This window comes from Rhinolophus sinicus, linkage group LG03, assembly GCF_036562045.2.
Source record: "Rhinolophus sinicus isolate RSC01 linkage group LG03, ASM3656204v1, whole genome shotgun sequence".
NCBI lineage: Eukaryota > Metazoa > Chordata > Mammalia > Chiroptera > Rhinolophidae > Rhinolophus > Rhinolophus sinicus.
This window is the reverse complement of record NC_133753.1, coordinates 126,409,137-126,436,148: the sequence shown is the minus strand read 5'-3', so window position 1 is coordinate 126,436,148 and position 27,012 is coordinate 126,409,137. Positions and strand designations below refer to the sequence as shown.

The 27,012-nt window shown below is 33.8% G+C and overlaps 1 protein-coding gene across 6 annotated transcripts in view; it reads left to right on the top strand.

The window, feature by feature from the left end:
* The window catches only part of FER (FER tyrosine kinase), a 372,260-nt gene that overhangs the window by 148,573 nt on the left and 196,675 nt on the right, over nt 1–27,012 (top strand). For all 6 annotated transcript variants that reach the window (XM_019727983.2, XM_019727984.2, XM_019727985.2 and 3 more), the window contains one exon: nt 17,241–17,333. In XM_019727983.2, the coding sequence (XP_019583542.2) occupies nt 17,241–17,333 (93 nt within the window). The remainder of the gene's footprint in view (nt 1–17,240; nt 17,334–27,012) is intronic.

The window sequence follows — 27,012 nt, the reverse complement described above, 5'->3', positions numbered from 1 at the left end:
AGAAATACATCTGTGAACTTGAGAATATCTGTATGTTTATGTATGGACCACCTTTAGATGATTGTAGTGTTCATTACCCACACCTCTATCTTGCCTTAGCTACTTATTAACTGTGCATCAGTGTCCTCAGAGTAAGAAAGAAAATTGTAGTACTTTCCCCATGAGTTTATACATGTAAAAGTCTTTTAAAAACGTTATATAGTATTGGCTCTGATTATTTTTATCTTCTTTATCATTGCCACCATCATCATTATTATCCATTAATGAATATATTTAAGATGTCTTTAATTTGTTTATAATTCTTACTTTGAAGACTCCCTGAGTTAAAAAAAAATAAATATATATATCCATATAAAATAGTCAAACATTTATCCTGCTTTTCCTATATGAACTGTATTACTGATTAAACAAATAGTAGATGAGGGTAAGCATCTTTTTATGAAAATATTTCAACTAATAAATGAAAAAGAAATGATAAAATTTGGAAAAATCTCAACATTTTGCAATATCCAATGAATTAATAGATGTAGACATTGAGTATCAGCAGCTGCTGACATCATAAAAAGAGAGACAACCACACATTATTTGTTTTCTAATATATGCCACTATGATCTCACCAAAGGTCTTGAATCTGAGTCTGGCCTAGTTTGATCCAAGCTGCCAGTTGCAGGAAAGAGAACAGAGGACATGTTGGATTCCCCTATGAGGATGAAATACATTAAAATCCAGGCTGCAGAAAACTCTATGAGTCAAATGGCTGGGTTTTAAACAGCTAAATTGTAAGGAAAATATAGGGACAGAGAGGGAACTTATAGGTTAAAAGATTCTTAAAGATATATACATAAAATTTTAAGAATGGTCAAGACCAAACTATAGTGTCTAGGGATACACACTGAAGACTGAAAATAATGCAAGTAAGTGATTACTATAGAAGTCATGGTAGTAGTGACCTTGGAGGGAGGAATGAATGTGGTTGTGATCCAAACAGTTCTCATGGACGCTGTCTGCAGTATTTAGTAGTTTTATTTCTCAGGATGGGCAGCGATTACAAGGGCATTTACCTTAAGCTATATGTTTCTTTTGTTTGATTTTCTATATCTGTTATTTTTAATAATAAAAATTACTAAGATAATTTAAGTACCCTAATTAGAATATTTGGAAATTTCTCTCTGCTCTATTTACCAAATGTAACTCATGGAGTAAATTTGATATGGGAAATTTATTCATTGATTCTCCAAATTTTGTGTATATGTATGTGTTGTATGTGTGTGTACAGTGTGTGTGCTTGTACGTTTGTGTCTGTGTACCATATGACCATATGACAGGCACTGTTCTGGTTATCTATTATTATGTAACAGGTCACTGCCCAACTTAGAGACTTAAAACAACAACAGTCATTTAATTTCCTCATGAATTTCATTTGGGATGAGTTCAGTGTGGAAAGCTAATCTCTGTTCCATGTGTCTTTAATTGGCTCAGTTGGACTAGAGGCCTTAGGATCCACCTTCAAGATGGTTTATTCACATGACTGGCAATTTGGATGCCACAGGCTGGGAGCCCAAGTGAGCTCTGTTCATGTCCTTATGAATCTATGCATGGATTGCTGAGCTTCATTATAGCTCGGGTGGGGTGGGGGGTGGCCTGGTTCAAGAGCGTGTGTCCCAAGAGAAGTAGGAGGAAGCTGGTTTTATTACATAGCTTCAGAAGTCATGTAATGTCACTCCCACCATAGTCACGTGCCTGCCCGAATTCAAGTGGAGGGAACATAGACCCCACTTGAAGTGTGATGAGTTCCATGAGAGTAAATTCTGGTGGCCATCAGAGTACATAAGAAGAAAACTCCAGGTTTGGGATGCCAGATCTCCAGGTAGACTTTTGGATGTCTGTTTTGGGTCTGAAGAAGGACTCTGAGATGGCCAAGCCAAAGGAAAAAGGTGGAGTGGTATTTCCAGAAATGGAAGAGTCGTCAAGTATTACGCAGGTAAGAGAAAATACTGTGCATTCTAAATCTTCGGTATTTATATACGACCATATTATAGGCATGAAAGGTAGAGTGGTGAGAGGTGCGATTGAGTAAGTATGTAGGAGCTGTATTGTGGAAAAATCTTTGTGTGTGAATTAGGATTTTACTGTGTACTCACTGGGGGAGGCTTTCGAAGATGGGAAACAGCAGAGTGAATTGATGTGGTCTACATTTTTTAGAAAGAGCACTCTGGGATCTGTGTAGACAACAGTGAGTGACAAAGGACACTCTAGGAGAGTGATGCTGGTGCCTGAGCTATAGTCAGGTCCAGAAGTACTGAAGGAAGAGGACCAATTTAGAAATTTTACAGACACAAACCTTTGAATTTGGTGACTGATAATTATGGATATGAGGGAGAAGAAGTATCAAGACTGACCTCCAGATTTCTGCCTTGGGAATTTTGTAGTTGTTGGTGCTAGCCACACGAGACAGGGATCATAGGAATAGAAGCCTACAGATTGGGGGAAGGATGATGAGTCTGGCCTGGAGATGTAGCTTTTGGGAATCCTCAGCATGTAGATGGTAATTGAAGTGACGGAGAAAACTGTGTTCACCTAGGGAGAGAGAAGGGAGGAAGGGTAAGGGTAGGAATGTTGGGTGACCAACATTTAGAGGGGCAGGCAAAAAAAAAGCATGTAATAAAGGAGAATGAAGCTTAGCAACCAGACAGATAGGATGAAACCAAGAGATGGTGATGCCATTGAAGCCTAGGGAAAGGAAAGTCGTCAACAGGAAAATGTTCTGTGGAAAAGTCAAATAAGGTACCTAATAAGTTTGATGATGTTGAGGTCATATGGAGAAGGGAGTGGACAAAAATCAGAATTTCGGTGAGATGAGAAGCCAGTGGATAGCAAGGAATAAACAGAAATGGTTATGCAGGCATGCCTTGGTATCCATGGGGGATTGGTTTCTGGACGCCCTGTGGATACCAAAATCTTTGGACGCTCAAGTCCCTTATATAAAATGGCATAGAAAATACATACAGTCAGCTCTCTGCATCCCCGGATTCCCAACTATGGGTTGAAAATTCTGTTTTTGATCTGTGATTGGTTGAATCTACAGCTGTGAAACCTGTGTATATGGACAGCTGACTGAATAGTTTGTTTTTCCTTTTTTCCCCCTAGCAGCACTTTCAGTAGCTAAGTTTTGGAGGGAAGGGAAAGTGAAGATAATGATGCGTGGGTAGAGAGAGTTAAATGACATTTTATGTTTAGTTTAATTTGTTGTTGTTTTTTTCAGTATGGAAGAGTCTTAAGCAAGTTTATGTTATTGGAGCAAAGAGCCACTAGAAAGCAGGGCAGCCCACAGGAGATAGAAGAATCCCTGATGGACCCCAGTCCCTGTAGACAGCAGGGAAAGAGAAGAGTGTGCAGGAGACCCCTTTCAGGATGAAAAAGCTCCTTCCCCACGCAGCAAGGAAGAGTTACATTTGTCAGTGAGAGGATGGGGAAAGATCAGAAAGTGGAGGGAATTCTCAGAACTTGATCACTTCTATTTTCTCTGAGCAGTGGTGAGGTCATTCATTAGTGGGGAATAAAGGTAGTGGTGAGACAGGTGCTTAGAAAAAAGATTTCAGGAAACATTATTGGCAATGAGAAAAGTACAGGAACGTGGAGTAAGAGATTATATTGGCCTTAATAATTTTTTAGTCTGAAAAGAGCTTAGCTTGATGATAGTTAATATGGAAGATCATTTCAATTGCTGAATAATTTGAATTTTAGAGCTGTATGTGGAAAATAAAGCATATTTTAGTTGGCCCACTCTACCAATGTCAAGATTGTTCATTGCAGGTGTCATTGGTCTTTCACCCATTGACGGAGTACGTCCTATAAATTGTCTGCTGTTCTTGTATAATTTTCCTCGATTAACTTAATCTGCTATATTTTATCATATGAAGGGGAAAGGAAGTAGGCTAGGGTACTTTTGATAATGCTTTCATATTGCCTCTGGTGTTTTTGTTTATTTATTTTTATTTTTTAATGAAAGGAAAATTCCTGGTTTCTTTTTTAAAATTAAAAAAAAAATTTATTTTTGCTGAGATAACCTTTTTTTCTTTATCCTTTGCTCAGACTATTTAATTAAGATTCATCCTTTATTGAATTGTTTCTCTTGGCATTATTTCAAATGAAAACCTCATGTATGTGTCAGTCAGTTATACAGATATTACACTACAATTTGAATAGTACTGATAAAGATCAGAATTTTACTTGGAATAAAATATAGCTATGCAAAGGTATTCTGGTTAGAAATAATACAAACTAATTGTATAATTTCAACAAGTAACACTATGGTCAAGGAAATTATTGCGTTTTTCCTTATATTGAAGATTAGAAAAGAAAATACCTATCTTCTTTCAGCTTCCTATCAGAAATAAAGTTCTTTACACACTTTGCATTTTTAATACTATTTATGAGTTTATCATGAATTTAGGGGGTTTAAAGTGCTCTATGAGGAATGAGTTTTGGCGTTTGAGACTCTCTGGTTGAATATGGCTAAATCGTATTTGGGGCTCAGAAAGAATTTTTGCAGTGTCTAAAGCCATGAAAGTATGTATTAGAATAAACTGCCCTACACCTATGGAGTGTTATTCTAATTCTCTTGGATATGGAAGAAGAAAATCTCCTGAACTTGCTATGTGCCTTCAAGCATAGCAGCTAGTGTTACAAAGGCTAGATTGACTCTAAACAACTTCATCTTTTCTTACCCATCCTGGAAATCGTGAATCCATCTGATTACTATAAGACATTACAAATATTTTTATCTGCTTTTCTCCCCTTTTACCGGAAAGTTCTTTTCTCCATAACCTTTTGTGAATCTCAGATAAAACACATTTGAGCCACTCGTAAGGATGGAAGTTAATGCTTGCCAAGCAGGGGATATTTCAGTGTAGATCTTAAAACAGGAGAGCTAGCCTGTCAAAGGAATGAAGGTAGTGAAGAACAATCACAGTTCCTTTAAAAGTTATACTTTATATGATATATAGGTCATGTGAATGGAGGGAAATTTTGTCAAGACATGGATAAGAATATGTATTACCTTTGGCCATTCTTTTAATAAAATAGAGCCTCTCCATTTTCAGAGCTGCCCCTTCTAATTCAGTAAGTAAGTTTTTCACTCTAGTTATAGCTTGAGTCAGAAATATATAATCAGAGCCAAAAAGAATGTTATGATGTGGAAAGCTCATCTGAAATAATTTAAGCCCCATTCATAACTGTTCAGATACTTTTCTTAGAATCTTAATTAAGTTTTGCTCTGAAAGAGCACTACAGGAAACCCTTTTTAGAGAGGCCTTATTTTGGAGGTTCAGTCAGCTTTGTAGTCAGCCATATACAGGGTCTTTGCCTCAAGCTAATGGATGAAAATAAGATTCATGTTTGTAGACTATGCTCTCTTGGTTTTAATTTTTCTTATGCATATTTCTGATAGGTATAGATTGAGGTATTGTCTATACAGACAGAGATGGTCAAGGCTAGTTGTAAAATCCCTGGAGAATTCAGTAGGAGCAAAGGAAATTAGGGGATGTTCAAATTTTCAGTCTTTAAACTTTTTCTTCAGTATAATAGTTCTGCTTAATAAAAAATACCATTTTAAATAATAATGACCATTGTACCTTTAATAGTTTTGTGAAACTATGGCTACTTGGTAAATACCCATTCTTAATTTCCAAATGAAAAATTGTGGTTTGGGTGATGACCCCTAATCAAAGAGCTTCCTGATTATAAGTCTGATATTTGTAATTACACGTGGACTCTTCTAGGCCAGTAGTTCAATATGCTATTTATTTCTTATTGATTCTACTCTGCCTATTGATGAAATAGTTAATGAACTGAAAATACCAGTATACCCAATGGGTGCTATATTAACTTAAGCAGATTAGAGCCTGTTATATAGGAATAGAGATTTGGTACTGAGATTTTTAGTTTATATTCATATTGGTACAAAGTAAACACTGGAGATGATGTGTAACTTTAATTTGGGAAAGTCTGATTAAATAATACATTTTTATTTATACATATTATGCCATTCCTGAACTGGTTTTTAATAAGTTAAGTGTTCTTTGTACCAAAAGTTTGAGATAATTACAAACACAATTAGCTAATTTGCAAATCAAAATCATTGGGAAAAAACAATCTTTTTGAAAAATGCTAAAGGGAAAGCTCTTTTAACTCCCAAGAAACCATTTTGTGTGGTTTTTGAGAGTTCCCATAATTTAAATAAGGATAACTGCAGATTTCCTAAAATCAATACCAGTTAGAATTTGGCTGGAATTGGAATGACTGGTTAAATTTGAGTCCATCAATTTCGTTTCTTAAGAGTCCTTTGAGATTCTAGCACAAAACAATAGTCTGAGTAAATATACTTCTTTATTTATTATTTAAATAGCGTCTGCTAGCCACTGTCTTGCTCAAACACATTGTTAATGTGTAACATTTATTTAATGTTTAAATTATTTGTATAAAAAACGGATAAAGCCCTCTTGGAGCTTACTTTATATTGTGAGTTTCAGTTTGGATTCCCAGACATCTGGCTTTTACGATAGGGTGATTAGTACCAGTGACTGAAATGGGAAACTCTGAAAAAAGTCCAGCTTTGGGAGTTACGAGTTCAGTCGTAAATATACTGGCTTTTTCTGTCTTTGGGATGTCCAAGTAGGGAAGTCACAGGGATGTTTGGATATGCAGGTTTGTTGTTCAATGGAAAAGTCTGAGTTGTAGATTTAAATTGAGTGGGCTTGATTTAGGTGGTAACTGAAGTTTGGACATGCAAAATAATATGTAGGGAGGAAGAACAGAGTGAGAAAAGAAGAGACCTGAAACCAGTCCAGTGTAGAGGAAACTCATTACCATTTGATGGTGTGGTAGAGGACTGTGAGCCTCCTAAGGAGACCTTGCGTGGAGTCTGAGAGGTAGAGGAGAGTGGGGCAGGGCAATAAATACTCGTATTTCATGTAGAAGTATGTGATCAATAGAGTAGAATTTTCCCAAGAGGTCAAGTAAGGTGAGTAATATCTCTGTTGGATTAGTAAAATGGAGTTTATTGGTTTCTTAAAAGCACCTGTATTGGTGGAGTGATGGAATGAAAGTGAAATGGGCACAGATTGAGGAATGAGTGGGAGGAGAGAGAAATGGAGACAGTGAGCATAGATAACTCATTTTGGAATTTCGTTTTGAAGCACGATGTGTAGTGAAGGGAGAGGTTTATCCATTTCTCTCTTCATTCCTCCCTACCATTCTCCACCCTTTCTCTCTTATTACCTTTCCTTTTTTTCTGAGAGCAACTTATATATATATATATATAAAAGCTGATGGGATAGGAAAGAACAAGTTCAGAAGGAATGGTAGACAATGCATCAAAGAGAGCTATTAGGTTCTTGTAAGGTGTAAGGCCCCTGAGAGGCAGGACGGGGTAAGAACCAAAGTACAGGTAGAGTGATCATCCTTCGAAGGGAGAGAGATAGCTCCATGTTTCCAAATGGGGAGGGAGGTTAGAATGGGAAGAGAAGGTATGGATTTTGGGCTTGAAAATGCAAGATGAAAGGCTTTCTGGCTTGTAGGTTCTTTCTGAAGCAGCTGGAGAGGGTAGAATGAGGTAGTTTTAGGCACAAGCAAAGTGGAAATGGTTTGAGGTGGTTGATAATTACAGTGGGAGAGTGAGAAGTAAGTTGGCCAGAAAAATGTAGTAGTATTATCAGATATTTGGGGCTCATTTGAAGTTAATAATCATGTGATTCTCTCCAGCAATGATGAGTTGCTTGAGCGCAAGCTCAGAGAGCAGATAGTCGGATCCATCCAGGGCGGGAATTGCTACATGGGTACAACTAAGAGATGGATAGCAAGATAATTTAGAATATTGGCAGGAGTATCATTGAAATGATATGTCATGGCAACTCAGGTAGATAAAGAGAGAAAAGAATAAAAAAGAAGGTGATTGATTGGGAGAAATTAAGAGACTCAAAGCCTTAGAGTTCTAGTATGGCTGAAAAATGGCTCTAGTGGAACTACTTCATAGCAAACTGATGGGACAGGAGATTGTGGCTAGAAAGAAAGAAGCTTGAAACAGTTAATTTGGAGCTGTTTCATGTGATGATAATGCCCAAGAAAAAGCCATGATTGATTTAAGTGGAAGACAATGTTTCTGCTCCTATCTCCTCAGAATGAAAGATTTGTGACAGCATTTCTTGAAGTGAATTTTGCAGAATCATATTTCCTCCAGAAAAGGAGTACATGTATTTATGCATTATTAAGGCTGTGAGACATATTATATTTAAGAAATCTGTTTAAATTTGTTTAACTGGGCAGTTCTAAAATCTGTGGAACTACTGAACCTTTTGTAGTGTAACATCTATTAATCATCTAAACTAGGGTTTTCCTAAACATGTTGAGCAGTTATTTTGTATGTCATGTGCTGAAACTGTTATATTAATGGGGCTAGGTAAGAGTAATTATTAAAAGTGTTTATTTTACAAAGAACTTTTACATTTATGTTAATGTATTTTAATATTAAATATTTATTTTTGCTATTAAAAGTAAAAAATATGTCCGAAACATAAAAATGTGAATTAGTGTATTTTTTTATTAGTGGCAGTTGTGATATTTGTAATTGGTTATTGGAAATCTTCAAGTACTAATGGGTAGTCTAGGAAAGTCTACTGTATTAGTTCTTTATAACAATCAACAGAAGCAAATTAGTTAAAGCAAAAAAGAGAGTTTTTATCTGCTCATGTAACTGGATATACCAGAAATTCAAACCATGTCCTCAAGAATTTGTCTGTCTTCATTTCTCTTGCTCTACCTTTTATTGTATTGATTTCATCTTCAGGCAGGCGGTACCAACCTCAGGCGGGGGCCAAGGCTGAGACAAATGCTTAGAACCAGATTGATTTTTTTCTAAAACAGATCTCACAGTTGGATTTTATTTGTTGAGAATAGAAGTGCAATATTATAAGCACCACATTCCTTTATTTAAAATTTATTATTTTCTATTCTTTTATTAAGTCTTAGGATTTTCTTTTAAGTCCTATAGTTTCTGATTCCATTATAAATCAATAAAATCTTAACTGAGCACCTGAAGCTCCAAAAGTTCCCAATTACTAGTTCAAGGAACAAAAGGACCGTTGAACAGATAAGAGAATTATTGATGCATGTACAATATGAGAATACTAAACAGTAGAACCATTCAGGAAACTTTTTAAAGTCAGAAACTTAAAACATTTACAAAAATGAAATACATGCATGGTAGTCTTTATGGTGTCCTTGTGAGGTCCTCTGCAGCAAATAGAAAATCTATAAAACTAACTCCCTTACTCCCCAAACACAATCAACAAAAGAAACCAAAGAAAAAACCAACATAACAAGAATCAAAACTTTTGAGATGTCTGGACTTTAAACTTTTAAATGATCTTCTGAGGAATACAGGCTTTAAACGCTAAAGACTTTTTCTGATAATTGACTGCCTTAGGAAATGGTAGTCAAACACAAGTCTGAACTTTTGATGAATTGTCATACTGAAGACCCTTAAATTGTGTCTATATGTATTTTCCTGGTTTGTGACTAAAAGTAAATAAAACGATAACTGGTAAATGACTGTCTTAATAAAATGCATATGAATTCTACATCCAGTTTGGGTATGGAAAGCCACAAGAGAACATCGCTCTTACCTCATAACCAAAATAAGGCAGAAAAGCTACAAAATAATAGTTAAAAAATATACTCATCAGAGAGCTGAGGATAGGAAAAAACCGAAATGAACCCAAGTCCAGAAAGTGACAAGCTTTTCATAGGGGAAAAGACAAAACCCTGGACTACTTCCATTCATGATGGAACTGTAGGATGAAAGGAACCTGAGGGGAATAAGGACAAATCAATTCCACAAGCTTTAATGAATTTGTAATGATAGTATGTGGGTTGGTGTGACAGATTAGAATCCAGACAAGCCCTGCTCACAGTTGGAGGCAGCATCCACTTACCAGCTCTTACTCAAGAGTCTTTTCTGAATGGAGCAGGGGGTCAGAGAAAGAGACTTGAGAAAGATATTCCAGATGAAATCCTCCCCACACTAAAAAGGTGGTGTGGTGTTATTGGGGGATGGTTGGGGTTCAGCCGGGAGAACAGAGCACTGGGGATTTTCACTGAAAATAACAGCTCCCTCCCAAGCTGATTTTCTGCAGGGAATTCTGGGTCTTCACAGAGTACAGTGCAACTGTCCTCCAGGCTAGGCAAAGGGTAATAGGGCTGAGAGTTAGCGTGTTTCCCCGAAAATAAGACCTAGTCAAACAATCAGCTCTAATGTGTCTTTTGGAGCAAAAATTAATATAAGACCTGGTATTATGTTATGTCATGTCATGTCATATCATATCATATCGTATCGTATCATATCATATATCATATATCATATCATATCATACATCATGTTAGACCCTGTCTTATAGTAAAATAAGACCAGGTATTATTATGGTATAGTATAGTATAGTATAGTATAGTATAGTATAGTATAGTATAGTATAGTATAGTATAGTATAGTATAGTATAGTATAGTATAGTATAGTATAGTAAAGACCCGGTCTTATTTTACTATAAAATAAGACCGGGTCTTATTAATTTTTGCTCCAAAAGATGCATTAGAGCTGATTGTCCGGCTAGGTCGTATTTTTGGGGAAACATGATATCTTCTTAGATATGTGAAGTAGTGAGTGTGACTGGAGAGCAAAGAGAACTACCCCCTACCCGCAAAGATGCAACAAAGCTTGAAGAGATCTATAGTTTCTAAAGTTGGTGGATCAGCTTTGAAGCTTAGGCAGGTTGCTGGAACCTTGTCGGGACTCAAGTTCCATTCCTAGCTGAAGGAAAACTCCTGACTCTAGTTCAAAATATTTGAAGCTGTTGGTGAACTAATTCAATCTAAAGCTGCCTCAAAGGCCAGATCCAATTTACTAACTGCAGCCCTAACTCTGGCAGCCTGACAGAAAAAGTATTTATGCCTCTTTCTTAAGGTAAATATTATTGAATTCAGACTGTACTGTTCTTTTATGCAAACCATCTGACACCCGATTAGGGATTATATGACACACTTAAAAGTAAGAAATGTGATCCATAGACTTAAGAGATAGCATAGATATTGGAATTATCAGACAATGTCTTTAATATAGCTGTTACAAAAATGCTAAGGGATTTAGTGGAAAAGGTAGACAATGTGTATAAATAGATGGGGAATTTTAGCAGCGATTTGGAGACTATAAAAATGGAAATTCTGGAAATGAAAAATACAATATCAGAGCTGAGGAATTTATTAGATGGACTTGTTAATAGACTAGACACAGAGAAGAAAAGATCAGTAAGATGTGAAGACAGGTTGATAGAGAGTACATACCCAAAATGAAACAAAAAGAAGAAAATATAACAGAGTATTTGAGATCATTCATGGGATAATATCAAATGGGTGAACATACATGTAAGTAGAATCTCAGAGGCAGAGGAGAGCCAATGGGAATAGAAAACATTTGAAGAGATAATGGTCAAGTGTTTTGCAATACTTTCAACCCACAAGTCCACGACACTTAATAAACTCCAAACAGAATAATTCAAAAAAATCTACTTAAATCCTAGCTGATTATAAACGCAGTCAGAGAAAAAAAGACATGTATATGTATTATATGAGTTATTGCTAACTTCATACCAGAAACAATGCAGACCAAAAGACAAAGTGTTGAAAGAAAAAAGAATATCATCAACTTTGAATTCTATATCCATTGAAAATATCCTTTAAAAATGAAGGCAAGCAGTACTTCATACCCACTAGGATGGCTATGATTAGAAAAATGGGAAATAGCATTCGGTGAGGATGTGGAGAAATTGGAAGCAGTGTACCTTGCTGATGGGAATGTAAAATGGTTCTGCTATTGTAGAAAAACAGTTTGGCTTTTCCTCAAAAAGCTAAATGTAGAATTGCCATGTGACCCCACAATTCCACTCCTAGACATATTCGTGAGAAAGTTGGAAACAGGTAGTTAAACAAGTATACATGTTCATAACAGCACTAGTCATGATAGCCAAAAGATGGAAACAGCCTAACTGTCCTTGTCAATATTAGTAAAATCAAAACAATAAAACCTAATATGTATGAGAATTATTTATAGTAAGGGAGAAAGAGAGGGGGGAAAAAGGGAAATGTAGCTCATAATAGTATACTTTTTCAGAAACTTGAAATGCAGTTATTTACTGAGCAAAGACTATCAGCACTTAAATTGTTGAGTGGTGTACTCACAAGGAAACTGTTTGGTGTGCATCTTGCACTACTGGATAATTTATACAAAGAATATCTTTAGCCATTTTGCTCATATATTTGAGAAAAACACCATGGGATATAAATTGTATTTAGATATTGAGCAGGAAGGAAGGTGATATAGCCTCCTGCTTGGGTCTTGTTTCCCTAGAGACATCATCTTACTTAAGAGATATAGAGTCAAGAAAGCAAGGAAAATGCTATAACATTTCACAATCCTGCTTTCACTAAACTCTATTGTAAATTTCCTTAGCATTCTTATTTTAAGACAAAATTTTAATAATCATTCAAATGTTCCTTTTGCACATTTGGTTTCCAGTTTCATTATTTCAGAATATGAAAATGCTTGACTTAGCAATGGGGTTGTATTTCTTTTAATAAATATTCTTAATACGCAAGCATAAAAGAAAAAAGACAGCATGACAAACTAGATTACTAGGCAGTGAATATTTCTAAAATGATTTGTCTTCAGTCAGAACCCAATTGCTAAAATAAATCACTTAGAAACTGTTTTAATACTTAAATTCTATATCCTGATGGGACTAGAAACTGTGTATCCTTCATTCTCCCCAGCAAATCAACATCTCGAAAAGACTAAGTTATTTATTTATAAATGCATTCTTTTATGAAGGACATATCAATATTTGCAGCATTTCATTTGCATTATGGAGTCATCAATAGTGTCGAATTTTTGTCAGGAGACCATCTTCTCTGGGGTTATAATTTCCCTGTAGTTATTTCTCACAAAATCCCTTTGGATTTCATGGATGCTTTGCATAAGTAGTCCCAAAGATATTTGGCACTCAGCCCAGAGTTTGAGCATGAATATTGTTATCTTTTTCTTGATTCTTATTGCCTCCTGATTTGAATAAGTATCTGACTGTTCCTACAGGGCCAAATAATCACTTTCATTCTTCCTTCCAAGATTGTTATTAGATTGGGTTTATTTACAGCAGTCTGTGAGAAATAATATTGGGTTATTGTTTTGATGACCTATTATTAAACAAAAAAGTTTTCCAGTGGCACCTTTTACTATAGTTCAACTTCCCATTGGGGTTAAGTTCTGAGGGCACCTGAGGTGGAATGTGACTAAATGCCCTAAGGGAAGTAAGTGATGGCCACCCAGCCTGTTACTAGGGAACTGTCCTGTGGGAGTTTTTTCAATGACCAATGTGATGCAGTTGACTGGGGAGTTGGACAGTGGTTACAGAGTTTTTGAGATGAAGATTTTATCTGATCCAGTGTCCTCTTCTTTATGTATATAGAAACAAGAACCAAGGTAGTTGAGTAATTTACCCAGATTCACACTCTTAATTTTGTCTGACATTACGAATCTTATTATTTTGCCCCTTTGTTAATTTGTAACATGGTGGCACTGTCCTTTGGAAGAGCTGTTAATTTTTGTCAGTCACTCTAATCAGCAAAACCTCATCATGCCTTTTATATCTTTGCCTGTGCGTTACTGGGCAAGTGATGGAAGTAACCTGAGAGCCTGTTTTATGGCAATTTGAGAGTTTTAGTGAAGTGTAATTTCAAAACCTGATAGATATGTTTTTACATTAACTGCAAGTAATTTAGGTATTGTCTCTCATATAGTTTTCTTTAATTGATGATAGGTAAACTTTTAATCATTTTGAAACATTCTCATAGTTTTATAGCTATTGAGAGATCCTGCTTCATTTAATTTTAAAATAATGAATAACTATTCTTAAATGAGATGTGAAACTAATACTGCATGTAAAACTTTTTTTTTTCAAGATGGATTTATAGCTGTAATTAAAGCATTTTCCTGGGCATCACATTAGAATATTATTTCATAACGTAAGGTATTATCTCATAATATTGCCTCTTCTTTCCCCCATTCAGTGGCCTCCAACTATGTCCACTGTGAGGGGCTGTTTTGTCGTAATTAATCCGTCTCTTTTATCGAGAGAAAGCTCTTTCGCTTGTCAGTACTTGAGGAGGGTAAAATGAGTGTATCATTGCCAACCCTGGCAGGCCTATAGGCAAAATTAGGCATGTATCCGTGGTAATTGGAGAGAAGCTTTTTAATTTTAACTTTAATTTTTTAAAGTAGCAATTTAATTCATTGATACAAAAAATCAACCTGTCAGTTAATTCAGCACAGTCTGATGTGTCATTAGGTAGACCATAATTTAAAGCTCATATGTAATACTACTTAGAACAGAGCTTTGGCAAATGAGTTTCATGTTTTATTTGTAGAAATATGGGCACCAAGTGAGCTGACACTGGTGAAGATATTTTATAAACTCTATTTGCATTTGATTATTCCTGTATAAAACATAAGGTCAACCTATTGATTCTGATAATACATTTTGTAGCCGAACCTATTTAAAGAGTACGTTTAAATGAAAGGGTACTTTCACTAATTGTATCCCTTCCAATGCATAATATATTATACTTTCTAACTTATTATACAAGAAGCAATTTTGGAAGTCTTCTTTGCCTCACACCTGGACCCAACCTTTAGACATCTAGTATTATTAGGTTCTTAAGAAAGTGTTTTTCCTTTTGATATTTTCAAAGGGTTTTTTTTTTTTTTTTTGGAAATGGTTCTCCTCTTTCCTCTTGCAGGGTTTGATGCTCAAGATGTAGCTTGACGATAGTTATTTTTACAATCTCAGTGAATATTATTAAATCATATACATATAAAATGCTTTCTAATACTTAAAACTCTGCCCTGAATTTTCTCCTTTTCTGTATAACCTCCCATTTCATTTTCCGTTCTATTCCCATAGTATTCATACATTAGGATCATACTCTGTCTAGTATTTTAAGAGCATTGACTCAGAGGAGAAGCTTAAACTTACAGTAGAGGTGCCTGCTGCTTCCTTGTGAAGCTTTCCTTGCCAAACAGGTGAGGTTAGCATTTTCATTTCTTCTTCCTGTCAGGTGTAGCAGCAGCAAGATCAATAGTAGTGTCACTGCTAATACTAACACCATTGTCCCCTCCACAACCACAGAGAGTCAGGGGGAGAAATTCCCCAAAGGAATGAGAAAAGGTATAAATCAGGCTGGGGAGTAAAAATAGTATAGTGACTGCAGCACTTTCCAATATGTGTGCTTTACACCATCATATATTTTTTCATAATTCTAATTGTAAAACAACTGCTATATATGCCTCACTCCCCACTCTTTCATTCTGCACATCTTGCCTGTACCAATTTTTTTTTAAATCATTTTTTACCTTTCCAAGCGTTTTTATTTCAGAAAACTTCTCAAGCACCAGAAATAGATTACAAAACAAAACAAAACAACCCAAAACACCCATGTTGAAGCAAGACTTGCTTTAAAGAAAGGTCACTATACTCCTTCGGTACTGCAATGCTGTCTTTCCTTCAGTATTTCTTGTGGCTCAGTTACAATGATTTTTTACTAAAAAGTTAAACTGAAGCTGCAGCTAGGATTAAGGCAATAAAGTACATTCTCACGTCCCTAAGGTGATAACTGTTTGTACCACGGTAAAGATTTATTTTGTTAAAGAAAATTTTATTAAATATTTACGTGCTGTAACATGTTAATTTTTAATCACTTGTAGTAATTTATTTGGAAGTACTCTCTAAGGAAGGTTTGTATCATTTTTTCCATTTTTATAGATGATTGAACTGAGGTATATTAGATAGTGACTTACATGGGCTTATAAGCAAGTTCGTAATGTAAGTGGTGTTGATGAAAAAGATGTTGAGATTATTTGTTCTGTTAGGTTATTGTATGATTATTTTAAATGATTAATATGCATCTGTTTATAGAATAATAACTATTAGTACCACAACAATTAGAATGAAAAGTAAATAAAATGAAAGTAGGTAAATGGAGAGACAAAGATTGAATTTCAGATTTGAGTTTGAGCCTATCAGGTGGCGTCCGGCCCCAAATGTCTACCTTTACTATTATATATACAGAGACATAGGCTGCGCATTGGAGACCAAGGAAACAAATGATGTGATTTGTGGCCTGCTTTAGTCATGTCCCACTGACAAGTAAAATTAAGCATCACTACTGATGGAAGACACATGGAAATACAGTACTTGGCCGTAGGCTGTCTTGTTCTTTTGTCTGCTGCTAATGAATAGTTGAAATGTGGTGTTTATTGGAACATTAACTAATGCTTCCATTACAAACCCTCACACATGCTTGCTATCGTTCTTCTTTTAACCTCTTAGTTCTCATTTTTTTCCTCCTTCTTTTCTTTTTTTCTACCTTCTTCCCTACCCCATTCACTTGCTTTTGTAAAATGGGTCTAAAAATTTAAAATCTTAGGGAAAAGTTTCCTTCCGTTGTGGTATATGATACTCAGAAATATACATCCGACAGCAAAGCGCAATCTGGATTGACTTTCCTTAGCGGCAGTTCTGCCACTACCTTCTTCGTATCTTACTTTCTCCTTTTCTGTTGTCATCATCATCATGTGAAACTTGAGGAAACTTCCCAGTTACTGAAGTGGAATTCACTTTCTAACAATATGTTCCATATAATTCTCCTGTTTTTTTCCCTATTATTATTATTATTTTATTTATTTTTATTGAAAATCCCACACAACTCCAGTGCTATGTGAAGTCTTCTGTGTTAGGCTGGTTCTTTCTAGCTTGTGTCTTTCTTCCTCCCCCTGCATGTTAATACTTGGTTTTTCCATAAATTTTCTTTGCATTTCTTATTTTCGCTCATCTCATGAATTTCTATTTCTTTTTTTCCGCCCAAATCAAGACATTTATGGAGGGAACGGGAAAGTAAAATGCTATAGAGTTTATTTGCATTTGGTTATTTGTCATCTTTAATGTCAGGAGGTTGACATTTTATTTAGTCAGAAGACATGATGGACAGACAGGAGCTGTGCGCAAATACCTAAATTTCTAGCATAACTGTGTGTGTATACTGGATAGTTTACTGTTGCTGAAGGCTTCTTTCTTAATCTCTCCAGGAAAGAAAGGAGAGGATATCCAAATTTGAGTCTATTCGTCATTCAATTGCTGGAATAATTAGGTCTCCAAAATCTGCATTGGGCTCTTCAACAGTAAGTAGGATGAACTCTATATGCTACTGAAAATAGTCATTGTCTAGTTTCTTTCTGATATCCAATGAATATCATATGTAAATTTATACTTACAAATGGAAAAGTGAGTACGTATTTTAATTTTTTTGTATGTATATGGAAATGTGCATATATGTATATAGTAAAACTGCATGTAACCTTGATGTAGGGCGGAAACAAATAAACTTGTATTTATAGATTTGTTTGTACTACAAAAAATGATTACAAGCAACATTTTATGTATTTTGGGATTATATTAGAAGAACACTATAAACAAATTTCTAGTGAAACATATTTTTATCATAGAGATTATTATACATGTATTTTTACATGTATCTGTTTATATGTGTGCATATTTTTAGAACATTAAATTATAAAATTGATGTCTGAAATTTGGGTTTGGCATATTACATTGGTGCATAGAATGTTAGTTATCCCTAGTAATAGTGACTATAGCCAAGCAAGAGAAAAAATATTCTTATCCCCGTTATAGAGTAAAAATATAAAGTATTTTTTCACTTCCTTACCTTTAAAACTTTACCAACCTTTTTATTCTTACCATGCCTTACTGACAATAGAGCTTTCCAATGCTATATTATTGAATGATAGTCAACACAATAATATTTAGTACAAATAATTACTTGCTTTCCCCTTCTGTCTAAGTTTTTACATAATAATATCTTAATGTTATGTCTTACTTTTTAAAAGTTTTACTCTTTAAGGTGATGTGACCTAATCTTTGTTAGAAAAAGAAAGTATTTCCTAACCATAGATTAGCTAAATGTCCATTCCCATTTTGAATTCATTTGCTATAATTCCTTTTTCGTGTGTAAAACATATTCCCATATGTATTCCACTCAAGCAACAATCTTTTATGTACAGTTGAGACAAGCATCAAGTATTTGAATTAACGAAAAAGAAGAAAATTATATTTTTATATAAAAAGAAGAAAATTGTATTTTCTACCTATATATTAGCCTTTGATATTGTCATTGTCACTTGACATACTGTACAGACATGTTAAATGGAAATATGGAGGGAGCTGAACTAATGCAGACCATCTCATGTGGCATTAAATAGCAAATGACAATAAAAATAATTATAGGCAACAGTTATATGATAGAGTCAGCCTCCTGCAAGACCCATCACCTACTCTTATTTTCTCAAGTTAATGATTTACAATTTTACAGATAAATAGTAGTTCATAGGACTTGGTTTATTGTGATTTGACATTCAAAATAAAGTATAGAAGACGATTAAGAATTTATGACAAGTTCTAGAGACTGTACGAGGACAGTTTTCCATAACTTTTATTTGAAGGAACAGTTCTTGAAATGAAATATTAAAAAACAGTTTTAAAAAAAATAAAGATAGTTCTTGAAAAGAAATGTTGAAATACCTCAGTGAGCCCTCCATAAAATTATTTAACATTAAAATGCGTCCATGAAATACATGGCATAGTTAAGTTGTCATTAACTCACCTTTTTTTCAGTTAGATCAGAGGACTTTGTGCCAGCAGCTAACAGCAGTTTATCAGTGAGCTAATGTACGAAAGGTGCTCCCTACCTCAGTTTTAATTTCTGTGTGATGTTAAGATCAAGCTTGACTTGAATAACATGTTTTAAATACTTGAGAACCAAAACCCATTAAAAACTCAAGGTTTCTTTCAGCCTTATTCTTAGATGTAAAGGAAGGAGAGTGGAATTTAGAGCTTCAGAAGTTTATCTAGTGACAGATAGAATTCTGTGATTGTGGAGCTAGGCTACCACTCCTTGTGTGTGTTTGTCTGTTTGTTTTCCCCACCATCTGGGATGCTTAAGAACCTCGTGCCCTCAGTACAGGTGTCTAGGGGTGCAACGGTGGCTTCTGAGACTTCACGTTACTTACATCACTTTGAGCTAATAGTTATGGGAACTTCAGCTTTTGGCTATAGCCAGAGGCTGTTTTGATAAATCAGGGTTGATCAGAGGATGAGGGATGTTTTGTCGTTTAAGACACATTGATTTACATCTAGAAACTGAGAGAAATCCAGTTAGCTTCAGTTGGCTATCTGAAAAATATGTCAAGTATAATATGCACATTTTTAATAAACTAATGATACAAATCATAACTTTTTAAATCTCTGAAGGTATTTATTTACGTTATTTTCTCCGTTTAAAAATGGACTTTGCCTTATTCTTAAATAAAATTACTAAATTGACAGTGATTGATGTAGGTAAACGTTTGGTATTTGCAAACTGCCTTTACCTGAAATGAATTGAAGTACTTTTCCCACAAAATATGTACTTCATTCAGATATACATTGTGATCTGTTTTTTTTTAAATAATCAACACACTTGAAGCTATGAAATGCCCATTTCTTCTAAGAAAATGTTCCCTTTGTAACTGAGAATTCTAGAGAATGATTACTTCCTCAGGACTCAGCCAATCACATTTGTATCTTCATGAAGGCAATCATTATTTCTATCAGTTAAGTTCCCTTTGGTATTTCCTGATTTATTTAGAAATCTCACGAACTAAAAAGATTGAGGGAGTCTGTGGTTTATGATGCTGCGGTACACTATGAATAAATGTACACAACTATTTTTCTAAGGCATTAAGTATCCTATGTATTTGAAGAAGGTGGTTTTTTCCCCTCCCTCAAATACATGGGTAATTAAGGTTTTGAGTTTTAATGTGAATGTGAAGGTTTCATTTGTCAGGCCTGATAATCTAAGATGTATAACAATTTGGAAACTACTTAATCATAATTTAAATTTTTTTCTGACATAATATAGGACTTTTTATATTCTAATTTAGTAAAGTAAAATAGAAGGAACATTTTTAATTGCTGTAAATGTTTTTTTCTCTATAAAACCTTTAAAACATGTTACAAAAAGACGTGATTAAGCATATTTAAAATATTTTATTAAGATATACTTCACATAACATAAGATTCACTGTTATAAATTGTATAAATTAATTGTTTTTAGTATGCTCACTGTGTTGCACAACCATCATCAATACTTCCAGAACATTTCAATTTTCCCAACAAGACACTCCATACCTATTAACAGTCAGTCTCAATTCCTCTTTTTTCCCATTTTCTGGCAATCACTAATCTACTTTTGATCCCTATGGATTTGCCTATTCTGGACATTTTACATGAATAGAATTATGTAATATATGACTTTTTGTGTCTAGTTTCTTTCGATTAGTATAATGTTTTCAAGGTTCTTCCATGTTGTGACAGTACTTCATTCCTTTTATGATTGAATAATGTTCCATTGCATGGATTTATCACATGTTGCTTATCCATTTATCAGCTAATGGACATTTGGATTGTTTCTACTTTTTAGCTATTATGAATACTGCTGAAGGCAACATTCATGTACAAAGTTTTATGTGAACGTATGTTTTCAATTCTCTCAATTTTATACCTATGAATTGCTGGGTCATGTGGTAATTCTATGTTTAAGTTTCTGAGGAATTGCCAAACTGTTTTCCACAGTGGCTACACTACTTTACATTCTCACCAGCAATATATGAATGTTCCAGTTTATCCACAATCTCATCAATACTTATTTTCCTTTTTTTTTTTTTTTTAAATTATAGGCATCCTACCGTGTTTCCCTGAAAACAAGACCTAGCCGGACAATCAACTCGAATGCATCGTTTGGAGCAAAAATTAATATAAGATCCAGTCTTATTTTACTATAATATAATATAAAATAATATAATGATGGGGTCTTATATTAATTTTTGCTCCAAAAGATGCATTAGAGCTGATTGTCCGGCTAGGTCTTATTTCGGGGAAATATGATATAGACATGAAATAGCATCTCATTGTGGTTTTTATTTACTCTTTCCTAATGACTAATGATGTTAAGCATCTTTTCATATGCTTATTGGCCACTTATGTATGTTCTTTGGAGATATGGCTGTTCGTATTCTTTGCACATTTTAAAATAATTGGAATGCTTTTTTTGTTGTTGAATTATAAAATTTCTTTGTATATTTTTGGACAGAAGCCCCTTTTCAGATATACAGTTTGAATTTCTTTTTCTCATTTTGTGGATTGTCTTTTCACTTTCTTGATTGTGTCCTTTGGCACAAGTTTTTAATTTTTACAAAGTCCAATTTATTTTTCTTTGATGTCACATGCTTTTGGTGTCATATATATAAAAAGAAAATATTGTCTAATCCAAGGTCATGCAGATTTTCACTTTTGTTTCCTCCTCAGAGTTTTATAGTTTTAGCTCTTACATGGAGGTCTTTGATCCATTATGAGTTAATTTTTGTATGTGGTGTGAGGTAGAGGTCCAAATTCATTCTTTCGTATGTGGAAGCATATTTAATTTAAAATCTTAATAGCAACAACTCTGAAATCACTATTTCTCTATTCAAATGAACATACAACAATTGGAACTTTAAAACATAATTGTAGATGAAGCAATACATTGCAGTATACGTAGGGAAATGAAACTTTGAACTAATCATAATAATATTTCCATTGGACTTGCCATAGCTATTTATTTCAACGTTTTTTACAGTGTGGCTAAAATGTAGAGCTGTCTTTGAAGACAGTCTAATGGAACACTTCAATCAACAGTCTTGATGGAAGGAAGAATGTAAGATAGTTAGCTGATAAATGATTTATTGTTATGACCAGAGTAGTATTATAATATATTATATGAGCTCCACGCAGGTGCTCTTTTTTTCAATGTAAGAAAGGCGTTAAGTAACATATTAGTACCTCAGGGCACTTAGAATTGCTCGACATGCATTTTTCCAGTGCTGCAGGAGGTTATAATTTTGCTTTGAGAACTCTTTCTCAGAGACTGCTTCTGAATTCAGGGCCAGGGGTATTAGAATTAACTGCATAATCTGAAAGCCTACTGGCAATCATGAGGGTCCATTTCCATTAGAAGTCTTTTAAACCACATTATATTTAATAAAATTTGTTCTAGTCATGCCAAGAGTGCTGCCTTTCTCCAGAACCATCTTTTTACTGCAGAATTTCTGTAAGTGGCTGAGCAAACAACTTGGGGCTTCATCTTATAGCCCCTGTGACTACTAGTTGTATCACTGATCTGTGGAGTGTATAACACCCTTTTCCTGGTAGCACTCTTTGAAAAATGTTCTTTAAAACCAGAATAAAGCACATTTTGGTCCAAATAATTGTTTTTTATACATCGGACGAATTATAAAATTGTTCAACTCTTGTCTCCTTAAAATTCATATTTTTCTATACTCTACTGGCATATGTTATTTTAATTTTAGAATTACTTTGTATTAGAATTTAAAAAATAAAAATATTGGAAAATAAAGATGTGCTTCCATTATATTGAAAATATAGTAAATAAGATTTACTTGCTTCTTTTTAGAAAGTTATAATTCAGCTATATTTAAGTTGTATATCTGTTATAATGTTAGTATTATAATGCTTGGCTTCCACCATTGAAATAGGGGAGTGTAGTTCATTTCATGCATAGCATGATAAACTGCTTTTGTTTTCTAGTGTTTCCTTCAAGAATAGCAGATTGACCTTATACTTCCTCTAAACAAGGCATGGTGTTAAATTCAGATTGAATATCCGTAGTTGTCTTCCTTTATTCTTAAGGTGTTAATTGAATTGACCTTACTGCATTTTCCCCCCAGACCCTAAGATGTAGAAAAAAATGAGAAACAAAGGAAAATAAAAATCAATTTTTTTTGTATAGTATCACTGCCATACATACACTGAATTCTCCTATATAGTCAGTCATGTTTAGGAAAACTTAATACTATGCTCAGAATTGCAGATTTTGAATCACTAACATTAACACACATAGTTTTCAAGAAGGGCTTATCAGGATTTATTTTCTATAATTTCACTGTATATGGGACAAATTTGTCCTTTTACATTTGCTCAGATGAATAAAACAAATGAGCCAGATCATGTTAGACTGATAACTGTATTCTATACAAGTAATTCCAACTTGATAAATGTTTAAATTTACTGAAGTATGATTACATACTGACTTATTAGAGTAATCTGATAATAGTTTTAGTTGAGATGTGTTTATGAAATTAGCACTGAATACAGTTAATTGACTGAAACGAGTTATAGGTATTGGAGCATGTTTTATGTATAATATTGTATGAGCCTAAGGAAAGAATATTTGATATTGAAAAAATACAACAGAAGAAAACGCAGTGAAGTGATCAGGCAAAAGGATGAATGAGAGTACAAACATAATTGGAAAAGGTACATGGATAAAAATAACAAAGAAAAGAAAATGATTACTAATGAAGAGACGCTGAATAAGGGAACTAAAGACACAAGGAAAAAACAAACAAACAGGAAATCAGAAGGTATAGAAGGAAGCAGAACTATTAGACCAAAAATGGAAGACCTTTTAGAAAATATGTTTTCATAGAGATAGTGTCTCTAATGAGAGATCTAAGAACATCGACAAAAAGTCAATCAAGGAAACAAAGTTGTAGAAGTAAGGTAATATTTGAGTTCGGTTTAGAAGGAATTGTGTATACAAGAATTAAAATCTTTGACCAGCATGTAAGTCTGCTTAGTCAGTATGCTAGACAACAGTTACATTATTAGCTAAAATAAAGACTAAATATAAATACTAAACAAACTCAAGATCTCAAAAAGCACAAAACATTGTTAATTAAGAAATTTATGAATAGAGTTTTGTTGCTAGTTTCGTTGTGGAAAGTAAGCATTAGGTAAAGAATCTTTGTTTTGGTTAAAAATACCAGTGCATGAAAAAATGATCAATTCTACTTTATTACTAAAAAAATTAGAATTTGTAGACTTAAGATAGACTTTAGCCTGTTAAAAACAATACCAGTGCTCTAATTAATTTATATCCTATCTGCTTAGCCTGAAGGCCAATGATCATGAGTATCAAATATCCAGAATATTATTTTTTTATTGTTTTAAGAATTAACTCACTCAATAAATTCAAAATGTAACTATTTAGAAATTTGAAAAAAAAGTGGAAGAACATTATTATTCACGTTTTCATTTTATGTTAAGTGCTTATTCAACTACCAAACCCTCAATGGTATAAAATGCACTTTTCCTATCTCTGGTTACATTTCCCTTTTACTGAAAATAGCTTTTACTACAATTACGCAGATTCCTATTCAAGAGACCAGTATTTCTCACCTTTTTCAAGTGATTGGTGGTTCTCTTACTCTGATTGTATGACATTTAATTCTTAATCTCCTCCAAAAATTTCCCAGTAATATATAATTTAAAAATTAAAGGGATCTTTGGGAAATTTTTGAGAAATGTTTAGAATCCTGTGACTGACTTGTAGTCACCCCAATATATTATTAAACTAGATTTAAAATATAATTATTTAAAATATAGTATTTAAATTAGAAATAGCTCATAACTTAGATTATTAAATTAATAACTCAATTTATATAATAGAAAAGATGATTAAGTATTTTATACTCATTAAAAATTCATAAATTTTAGTTGGTGTTGAAGTTTTATTTAGCTTTTTAAAGATCATTGAGAGGTTTACTTGAATGTTTTCCCATGCTCTTTTATTGTAGTTTTTTAAAAAATGTTTTTTAGTTGGGTGCTTAATTTTAATAGAATTCAGACTTTGATTTTTTTTTTTAATACTTTGTCTCCCAAAAAGGAACTCATCTTGCACTCAAATGTTTGAGGTAAAGACATACAAATCTTCATTACATAGGTGGAAAGTAGCCTGAACTAGGTTAAGGGAAAAAAATGCCTATTATACTTTCCCCAAGGAAAAAAAATATTTTCATTTTTTAGTGCTGACTCCTCACTACTTCTTCATTTAGACCAATCTAAGTGCAGCATGTATATGCTGGAATATTCTTTAAGACCAAAGCCAAAGGAAAATATCTAACTAAACAGCCCAGTCAATCAGGAAAGTTTGTCTTGTGAAATATAACTTACAGGTATTGGATTAACTATAAGTTTAAAAATGGAGGTTTCCCTTCCACAACATCTTTGGCAAAAATTTCAGATAACTTATCTACAAGGGAAAAATCTTTTCTCACTGAGGCTTATAAAGATGTGCTATTTGAGGTAAAAATCTTCATTTCATTTTTGGCGTCTTTATGACAGCTCTTGTGATGTTGGATTTTGTGGCTGATACATCCTACATTCTATTACTAAAGTTTGCAAAATTGTATTTGAATTTCATTGAAATCATATTAATAAAAATTTTCCTTCCAATGCTCTGGAAAAGACTTTGAAAGACCTGATAGACCCAGACGGGGGATAGGTATTACCTTTCCCTGTGTTTGTGTGTGCACACAACTATACACAGATATACAATGGGAGTAAGTTCAGCCTACGTTTTAGAACAGTGTTGTCTAGGGGGTGGGGAACAACAGGTCCCTAAGTTTTCTTTCCTACCCAAAAGATCCTAATAAATCCAAAGAACTGGAGTGTAATCCTTTTGAAGCAGCAATATAGGTTCCTTCTTATTCATTCTTTAAAAAAAACCAAACTTAGATGTTCTTTGAAATGTTTTTTCTCTCCTCCCCAAACATATTTCTTACCTTCAAATTCTTCAATGAATTTCTCAGAGTATTAGCTGAGCTTTTGTACTTCAAATGCCCTTCTGCATTAATGAATTCTCCAGGCTCTGCATTCTCTCAATTCTAAATGAATCAAAATTTGTGTGGGTAGGTTGACTAGTACAAGAAATCAAGCACGACACTTTTCTTTGTGATACTTTTCTATTATGTAGGACTTTTTGAGAGATAGTGATGAAAACAAGTTCTTTACAAAGAGGTAATATTGAATTTCTTATTTTATTGATTTTTTTTCCCAGAGGAAAAAAAATCAATGAAACACTTTTGCCATTGGTGAGACTTGGCAATATTTCTATTATAGTAGAAATTTTAATATTTAATATAAGGAGATACACTGTGATAAAATTTTGTAAAAGAAATAGTCATTTTGACTATCTACTTTAAGAATTATAAACTATTAATATATATAAGAAGTTAATTTTGTGTAGATTATGCAATGTGGCTGGTTCTTTATACAATTTGTTCTTTAAACCCATTTTTGGGAATGTGATTTCAATCTTTGGGGAAATACTATATTTGTCATAATTAGTATTAAAAAAGGCTTATTTAGCTTACCAAAAATGTCCATGTACAGTCCTACCATGTATACTTTTAAAGAATAAAGAATGTCATAAGTGGTAGCAGTAGAAACCAAAATGGGGACCCTTCTTTGAAGTCTATTTGGCATTTTCCTTTTTTTTATATCAATAATATGGGTCTGAGATACCATAAAATGGAACTTTGATTAACAAGTTTTGGGTCTCTTCAGTGGTACAAAACAGTGGAGGCTATCTTTAAAACTCATTACCACAAAGATACCATACTTTTTCCCTACATGCAGTTCATAATATTAGTTTGAAAAACCTCATGTGTGAATATTTTCCTTTTATGTATTGTTAAGTCTCATTTTTCCAGTTTATGACCTAAATGAGGCATTGTGCATATTGTATTTTGAGAACCTAAAAAGTTATTGCACATTATTATACCTTACCCATAAAGTACTCTTACCACCTGGAACAATATAGTTCCTCAGGATGATTAAAAACAAACAAACAAACAAACAAACAAACAAACAAAGTTTTACTTGTAATCATAAAATGTATGATTC